The sequence below is a fragment of the Lucilia sericata genome, unplaced genomic scaffold (genome assembly GCF_015586225.1).
Source record: "Lucilia sericata isolate MDLA Ls3-8-SP2 unplaced genomic scaffold, ASM1558622v1 Contig001108F_arrow, whole genome shotgun sequence".
In the NCBI taxonomy this organism is placed as follows: domain Eukaryota; kingdom Metazoa; phylum Arthropoda; class Insecta; order Diptera; family Calliphoridae; genus Lucilia; species Lucilia sericata.
Window position 1 is genome coordinate 94554 of NW_023995080.1, and position 10062 is coordinate 104615.

General features: G+C 34.1%; 1 protein-coding gene across 1 annotated transcript; it reads left to right on the plus strand.

Annotated features, from left to right (window-relative positions):
* Positions 1-4313: 4313 nt before the first annotated feature.
* On the plus strand, positions 4314-8810 carry LOC119610051 (the record flags this gene model as incomplete). The annotated part of the gene is made up of 2 exons (XM_037965127.1): positions 4314-4650; positions 8775-8810. Coding segments are annotated over exons 1-2 (352 nt in total), but the record flags the coding sequence as incomplete, so codon positions are not given.
* Between the last annotated feature and the right edge of the window lie 1252 nt (positions 8811-10062).

Consider the following 10062-nt stretch of genomic DNA (forward strand, 5'->3'; position numbering starts at 1 on the left):
ACTAGCATTAAAATAAAACTTTCGTATTAATATTCATCATATTATTCTATATAAATAAATTGCCATTCAAGCCTGATAAATGTATTGAAAACAAAAAAATTTTAAAGAAAATTTCCGTTGCGGAAATGCATGTTTGAAAAGCTAAAATTTAGGATGAAAAAAGTCGCTTCTTAAAATGGAAATAAGTTTTTTTTTTTTTATACGAGTAAAATGTGCAAATAAAAACACTTGAATTGAAGTAGTTGAAAGATATTTCCAAAAAGAATAAGTTATTAGAATATAATTCCGATGGGTAGGAGCAAAAATTACATCAAAACCTGGATATAAATAATAAAAAATAAGTAAAAGAGTATAGACGGACGTGGCCAACCATATGATAACCTACACCAGTTATGAGTATATGTATCTAAAATGTGTATTATTTTTAATAATAAAGCATATGCGTTGAATTTTTCCTTAATTTCGATATATTTTTCATGAAAAAATTATTTTCTAATGGATAGGAGCTAGGCGATTGATATATATAGGCGCTAGGGTCAATAATGAACTGATCTCAACAAAATTTGGTAGAGTTATTTTTGTTGATATTAAAGTTAATTACGCCGAAATACACGTCTTTATAAGGGAATTAACGACGTTCAAGCATTTTCAGAGGGGGGCTTTGCAAGGGGGCTAGGGTTAAAGAGAGGGCCGCTCATTACGAAATTTTGCAGTATCATTTATACTTGTATACAACGTAGTTGAGCCTATTTTTGTAGGGATATTAGTATATTTGGCAAAATTATGAGATACAAATCCCAATTTAGGGGGTCCGAAATAATGGACCGATATCAACCAAAATCAATAGGATTAGTCCTTGGGTCAATAGTAATGTATATACCAAATCCAATTATCTTCCAAATTACAACCTGTAGTTTGATTACAAGGCTTACATGGACAGACAGACAAACATACAGACGGACGGATGGACATGGTTTAATCAACTCTGAAAATGATTCTGAGCAGAGTGTTATACTTAAAGGTGGTTATAGTACCATTAAATCTGTGCTTTAAAAACATCAGCACAAATCCAATATATCATACTCACTAAAGTGGTGTAGGGTATAAATACCGATCGACTATTTCTGTCCGTCTGGCTGGCTGCCCATGTAAATCAAATATGCAAGATATACATAGTCCTACGCAAAATGGTTAAAATTATTCCAGAATTGCAAGAAGCCTATCCAAAATAGTGCTTTGGTGATCAGTTTTATATAAAATATACGTTTATATTAAAAAATTAACTTTAGTAAATGGAATTAGAAACACAAAATTTGATTTAGATTTTTTTGTCAATATCGATTTGTATTTAATATTCTAATTAGTACTTAATTTAATGAAAAACATACGGAATAAATCAGAGATTTTGTTCTAAGATGAATACAGAATATTATTTCTCTCCAATCCAATGTTATAATCAAAAACTTTAGTTAAAAAGAAATTGGTAGTCAAATAAAAGAAAATGCGGTGTTTAAAAAAATTAAAAGTTTTTTGAGTAAAAAATGTATTAAAAAAATATTCCTATTTCTTATATAAACTTTATTTAAGTGCTATTAAGAAAAGTTTTATTATGTACATTTTTTACTAGAAAAATCTTAAAAAAATATAAATTTATCTACAAATTTAAAGTAACAAAATTTTTAAAATTATAAAATATTAATTCGCAAATATGTATTACAGATCTCTAGAGGTAAGTAAACTGTCAATGGAATTCTATTGTGACTGGTATCTAGTTCTAACTAAAAGGAGATCTTTTCAAAAGGAGAGAAACTTGATACGAATTTTTTAAAATATTGAAAAGATTTATGTAAGTATTTAATCAAGTCCATTTAAGTTAACGGTAAGTCCTTTAATTTAATAGTTTATTATTAGAGAACTCTATAAAATTTAATTTCAAATTCAACCTTGAAAATAGATATGTAATGTATGTTGTTTCCACAAAATATTGATTTGAGACAATAGATTTTATAATATATTTAATAATCTTGATATTATACTTATTTATATTCTTTTCAGTAAAATGTATACCAGTTTGACCTCTTGCCGTTGTATCCACTTGGATATTAAACTATTATATTTTTTTTTTGGTTCAATGGAAGTCACGATTCTTATGCTAACTATATTATCCTTTACCTGTGGTGCATGATAATGATTGTTGTTGTCGTTTCGGTTGCTGTTGATGCTGGTGCTGTGGTTTTCTGATGCTGTTATTCATGATTAAGTATTATTGTTGTTCTTAAAGTGTTTAAAAGTGGCAGCGGATGTGTATAGATATGTATAAATGTGTTTTGCAGAAACCAGCTCTTTAACTACACACAATCATTAACAGTAACCAACCAGCCAAGCAGACCAAACCAACCATCGAACCAGCAAACCAGTTAAATACTAAACCCCCACTAACCACCAACCAAGCAACCTACATAAATACATACATTTCTTCGTTTAAAAAAACCCCAACAACCTACTCTAACCTTTTTTGGCTTTCTTCCGTTTCCCATGTATCTACTTACCACGATGCTATTTAGCTAAACAAGATTAAATTAAGATTGATGAACAGCATTTTCAGAAATAAAAGGAGAAATTCAGTAAAGACAAAAATATATACACATGTAAGTTTGTTACTCGCCCACACATATTTTTGTATCATTCTGTTATTTAGATTTTTTTTAAAAGAAAATATTAGGAAATTAGGCTTTAAGAAATAAAGGACTACTTCTTTTTTGTTAATGTCCTTTTCTGTTTACGGTTTGTTGCTGTTCTTGTTTTAAAATGTCAAGGCTAGTATCTTTACAAAAAAAAAAAAAAAAAATATCATTTATCAAAATATCTTCAAACTGGTGCGAAAAAGTAATAAAGAACTTAAACATTTTTTTGCGAAAGACTACAAGACATTCAGATGCGAAAGTGTACATCTAAATATTAATTTTTTTTTATTCACGTTACGCATAAAATCATTAAAAAGTCATAAAACTGACATTTTGTTACACTCTTAGTGCCTTTATTAGGTTCCAGTGTTATGCCATTTACTGAGAGTTGCTTATAATGATTTAAAAATTTTATGTTGGCAAATTGACATTAATAGATTTTATGAGTTTTTTTAATTGTTGGGCCTAATTTTCATTTCAGATAAAGGGTTGTGGAATAGTTAAATACGAAAATTGGGAAAAATTGGACAGGTCAAAAATAAGAAGTAGATAAATTGTGTTAATAATTAATTTACACGGGTTATAATCACAAAAACTAACTAACTAACTAACTAACTAACTAACTAACTAACTAACTAACTAACTAACTAACTAACTAACTAACTAACTAACTAACTAACTAACTAACTAACTAACTAACTAACTAACTAACTAACTAACTAACTAACTAACTAACTAACTAACTAACTAACTAACTAACTAACTAACTAACTAACTAACTAACTAACTAACTAACTAACTAACTAACTAACTAACTAACTAACTAACTAACTAACTAACTAACTAACTAACTAACTACTAACTAACTAACTAACTAACTAACTACTAACTAACTAACTAACTAACTAACTAACTAACTAACTAACTAACTAACTAACTAACTAACTAACTAACTAACTAACTAACTAACTAACTAACTAACTAACTAACTAACTAACTAACTAACTAACTAACTAACTAACTAACTAACTAACTAACTAACTAACTAACTAACTAACTAACTAACTAACTAACTAACTAACTAACTAACTAACTAACTAACTAACTAACTAACTACTAACTAACTAACTAACTAACTAACTAACTAACTACTAACTAACTAACTAACTAACTAACTAACTAACTAACTAACTAACTAACTAACTAACTAACTAACTAACTAACTAACTAACTAACTAACTAACACTAACTAACTAACTAACTAACTAACTAACTACTAACTAACTAACTAACTAACTACTAACTAACTAACTAACTAACTAACTAACTAACTAACTAACTAACTAACTAACTAACTAACTAACTAACTAACTAACTAACTAACTAACTAACTAACTAACTAACTAACTAACTAACTAACTAACTAACTAACTAACTAACTAACTAACTAACTACTAACTAACTAACTAACTAACTAACTAACTAACTAACTAACTAACTAACTAACTAACTAACTAACTAACTAACTAACTAACTAACTAACTAACTAACTAACTAACTAACTAACTAACTAACTAACTAACTAACTAACTAACTAACTAACTAACTAACTAACCCTGGATTCACCAAGAAAGGGTGAGTGGACTAGGCATGAAAAGCTTTAAGCTATTGTACGCAAAAGGATCTGGTAAGATTCGATCCTGTATAGTAGCCAAAAGCAGTCTCAACATCTTCATTCTTTCTGATTTCAGTGATGAAGACACCGTAGCAGCCATATGGGAGACCAGTGTAGGTGCTATATTGGTTATCTCGGCGTACATGGCTCACGACCACAGCGACCAGCCACCGAACAACCTGGTCTGCAGATCCATAGAGATGGCAAACTCGAAAAGCATGCCGATCATTATGGGGGCTGATGCCAATGCCCATCACACTGTCTGGGGAAGCTCGGACATAAACGCTAGAGGTGAGTCAATCTTTAACTTCATTCTAAGCAATAATCTTGATATTTTAAATACAGGATCCGAACCGACCTTTATTGTTTCAAACAGAAGGGAAGTTCTCGACATTACGCTGGTTAGTTCTATGCATCATGATAGGATAAGGGGATGGAGAGTCTCAAGTGACTGCTCTTTCTCTGACCATCAGTACATCGATTTTGAAATCGTAGTTGACAAAGTGGCCCCAAAGCCCTTTATAAACAGGAGACGAACAGATTGGGAAATGCAAATGGGGCTAATCTCACGTTCACTCCAGGATGTACCGATCATCGAAAACCGATCGGACATAGAAAACGCGGTTGAAACCATAAATCAAGCTTTCAAACACGCGACTTCACTGTCTTGTAAACAGAATATGCACAAAGGCAGATGCAGGCCCCCATGGTGGTCTGCGGACATTGCGAAATCTCGAAAAGAGACGCGCAGACTGTTTAACGAGGCAAAGAAAACAGGAAACTGGATTTCTTACAAGACCTCGGTTAATCGTTTCAAGAACCTGGTAAGAAATGCAAAGCGCAAATCTTGGAAAACCTTCTGTAGCGTGGAAGGTTCTTCTGAGACCAGTCGTCTGCGCAAAATCTTATCATCTACTCCTCCTGTCCCAAGTTTCATTCAGAAACCTTGTGGCAGTTGGACGACCAGTAGCCAAGAAACCTTAGAAGTTTTAATGGCCACTCACTTTCCAGGCTGTCAATCTCCGGAAAACGGTACTGACATGCAGTTTACAGATCTCCCAGCTGATACAGGAATATCCATAAATGAAGATAAAATCAACTGGGCGATAAACAGCTTCGACCCCTACAAATCACCGGGTCCTGACTAGTGTTTATAAAAAACCGACTTTTGGAAAAACCGGTTTTTCGGTTAACCGAAAATTAACCATTTCTAAAAAACCGGTTTGTCGGTTAACCGAGTATAAAAAACCGGTTAAACCGGTTAACCGAAATGTTTGGAAATCTTTAAAATATTATAATATATAGTTGAAAAATGTCATTTTGCGAAATATTATAAATTACTTAATAAGATATTTGCATTTTTTAGTATAGATATGTACATTAATATATCATAAGAAAACAAACTTATATAGATCTGAAGATATTATTGATTCGTTAGGTATATGGAAGTTGCCATACGAGGGATAAATTGACCATATATATCAATAGCAAAAATTATGCCCAGAACTATAAACAGTGTTCAGGTTCGCGACGATTGTCTCGACATAGACAGTGACCTCCCTCCACTCACTACGCCTGTGGTTGTTCAAATTACTGTGAATGACGCTTAGGAATATTGACAGGTGTCATTCTGACTTCCTGTCAATCAACCTAAGCGCCATTACAGTTTGTGAAAAACCCCAGCAGCATAAGTTCTCGGACGGCAACAACAATCCTTATGTTTCGATAAATAAAGTCCGTTTTGAGAACGTTTGAGAAACTTCTCGATTTTTACTATACTCACGCAGTAAACAAGTAAGTATATAGATAATATTTGTTTAACAATCTTAGGTCTGTTTTCATATGCACAAACGGAAAATAATGTTTAAAATTATCTATCCAAAATTTTTAAAAATCACAATAAAATATCAAAGAAAACATAAAATTTTGTACTAAAAATTAGATTTTTTTGAAACCGGTTAACCGAGACTTAAAAACCGGATAACCCGGTTAACCGAAAACCAATGTTTTAAAAAACCGGTTTGCGAAAAACCGAAATATGCAATAAAAACCGGTTTTTCGGTTAACCGGTTAACCGGTTTATAAACACTAGTCCTGACGGTATAATACCTGCGGATTTGCAATACAATGCTGTCCATCTTATGCCTTGGCTAACGCGGATATATGATGCCTGTTTAAAATGGTCTTATATACCCGAACCCTGGACCAAGTGCACAGTGGTTTTCATTCCGAAAGGAGGAAAGACCTCTCACACGAAGCCAAAGGATTTTAGACCAATTAGTCTATCCTCCTTTCTTCTCAAAACTTTGGAAAGGATAATTGATCTGCATCTCAGAATACATATCAAACCTGACCATTTATCAGCATCTCAACATGCCTACATGAAGGGAAAATCTGTTGAGACTGCATTACATTCGCTAGTTTGTCACATTGAAAAGACAATAGCGCAAGGGGAATATACACTGGTTGCCTTCTTGGACATCGAGGGGGCTTTCAACAATGTTCACCCTGGGTCGATAACAACGGCCCTAACTGGTCTGGGTATAAACCAACCAATAACAGCTTTCATCAAGAGATTACTGACTCAGCGAATCATTATCTCCGAAATGGGAGCAGCAAATGTCACAAAAGTGGCAAATCGCGGTACCCCACAAGGTGGAGTTCTATCTCCACTTCTGTGGAACCTAGCGTTGAACCCACTTCTTATGGATCTTAGATCTATGGGATTTAAGGTAATAGCATATGCAGACGATGTGTCTGTAGTAGTATCTGGCAAATATCTGGATACTTTATCGCAAAGGATGGAGATTGCACTCAGGACACTCAGTACATGGAGCAACGTCAGTGGCCTTGGTGTTAATCCATCGAAAACGGAACTTGTTCTCTTCACTAAGAAGTACAAGATACCCACCTTCACTCTCCCACGACTGAATGGGATAGAATTGAAGTTATCGGATAGTGCTAAATATCTGGGAGTAATCCTAGATTCAAAACTATCATGGCATTTGAACACTCAATCTAGAGTATCAAAAGCGGCTGCGGCCTTATACTCGTGTAAAAGAGCAATTGGCAAATCATGGGGCATAAACCCCAAGAATACCAAATGGCTCTTCGACATGGTAGTCAAGCCCATACTATTGTACGGTGCACTTGTATGGTGGAAGTCTGTACAAAAGGACTCACACCGCAAACGTTTTGAGGGAATCCTTCGCACATCAGCTCTGTTGATAACGGGGGCTCTCCGCACCACCCCATCAAAGGCTCTCTTTGTCATGATGGGATGGCTACCTATTGATCTAATGGCCCAAGAGGTTGCCCTCAACGCGGCTATTAGACTCAATACAATTGGTATGTGGCATATGATTCAGTCAGGTCACTCCACCATCCTCAATTGTCTAGGAGAAATTCCTGGCAATATCGACTATTGCATCGCCAAACCGTCTTTTGATAGAAGCTTTTCGGTGAATATCCGAGACGACCCAAATGTGATGGAAACAATCCTCCATGATGGATCGTATAAGGTTTTCACTGATGGCTCAAAATCAAACCATGGTGTAGGCGGTGGCTTTTACATAGCACATTCGGGAACGGAAGTATCATTCAAGCTTCCTGACCAATGTAGCGTCCTTCAGGCTGAACTATCAGCCATTAAACGGGCTGCAAACTGGCTCAGGTTTTATCGAATATACGGTGTTAATATTCGAATTTATACCGACAGCCAGGCAGCCCTTAAGGTTCTAAGTGGTGTCTACACGACGTCAAACTTAGTCCTAGAATGCCGGGCATCCCTTAACGAGATGGCGAAACATTCCACAATAGGACTGTATTGGATTCCAGGACATCAGCAAATTCCTGGTAATACCATCGCGGACTCTCTTGCCAAGTTAGGCTCCTCGCTTGCAGGAGAGCATACCGACCCTTTTGTCGGTATACCGCTTTCAACCTGCAAACGCTCGATACGTGAAAAACTATATGAGCTTGCGCAATGCAGATGGTCGACTGAAGCCACCTGTAGACAGGCAAGGATCATGTGGCCATCTTACGACCCACAAAGATCCCAAGCCCTTTTCTACATTCCGAGAGTTAATCTACGGAACTTAACGGCAGTGGTAACTGGCCACTGGCCTTTCGGACTCCATGCAAGAAGACTGAACTTACCCAGTAACGACTTCTGCAGGAGCTGCCAGGATGAAGAGGAAGAAGAGAGTATAACTCACTTCCTCTGTCATTGTCCTGCCCTAGCTGATCACAGAGTGGGTCTGCTAGGTAGCTATTTTCTGCATGACTTAGCGGATCTATCGGAGGTTGATATCCGAAAGATAGATTCCTATATTCGTGCGACAAACTGGTTCGGTGGAAACCAGAGTGATTAGGTTGAAGTGTACTAATACGCCGACCGTTCTCTCTCGTTTCAGGTATCACAAAGGGATCAAAATTCTGGACCCAAGTGTGTCCCCAGTGATGACATCGCGAGGACGACCTGCCTACCTAACCTAACCTAACTAACTAACTACTAACTAACTACTAACTACTACTAACTAACTAACTAACTAACTAACTAACTAACTAACTAACTAACTAACTAACTAACTAACTAACTAACTACTAACTAACTAACTAACTAACTAACTAACTAACTAACTAACTAACTAACTAACTAACTAACTAACTAACTAACTAACTAACTAACTAACTAACTAACTAACTAACTAACTAACTAACTAACTAACTAACTAACTAACTAACTAACTAACTAACTAACTAACTAACTAACTAACTAACTAACTAACTAACTAACTAACTAACTAACTAACTAACTAACTACTAACTAACTAACTAACTAACTAACTAACTAACTAACTAACTAACTAACTAACTAACTAACTAACTAACTAACTAACTACTAACTAACTAACTAACTAACTAACTAACTAACTAACTAACTAACTAACTAACTAACTAACTAACTAACTAACTAACTAACTACTAACTAACTAACTAACTAACTAACTAACTAACTAACTAACTAACTAACTAACTAACTAACTAACTAACTAACTAACTAACTAACTAACTAACTAACTAACTAACTAACTAACTAACTAACTAACTAACTAACTAACTAACTAACTAACTAACTAACTAACTAACTAACTAACTAACTAACTAACTAACTAACTAACTAACTAACTAACTAACTAACTAACTACTAACTAACTAACTAACTAACTAACTAACTAACTAACTAACTAACTAACTACTAACTAACTAACTAACTAACTAACTAACTAACTAACTAACTAACTAACTAACTAACTAACTACTAACTAACTAACTAACTAACTAACTAACTAACTAACTAACTAACTAACTAACTAACTAACTAACTAACTAACTAACTAACTAACTACTAACTAACTAACTAACTAACTAACTAACTAACTAACTAACTAACTAACTAACTACTAACTAACTACTAACTAACTAACTAACTAACTAACTAACTAACTAACTAACTAACTAACTAACTAACTAACTAACTAACTAACTAACTAACTAACTAACTAACTAACTAACTAACTAACTAACTAACTAACTACTAACTAACTAACTAACTAACTAACTAACTAACTAACTAACTAACTAACTAACTAACTAACTAACTAACTAACTAACTAACTAACTAACTAACTAACTAACTAA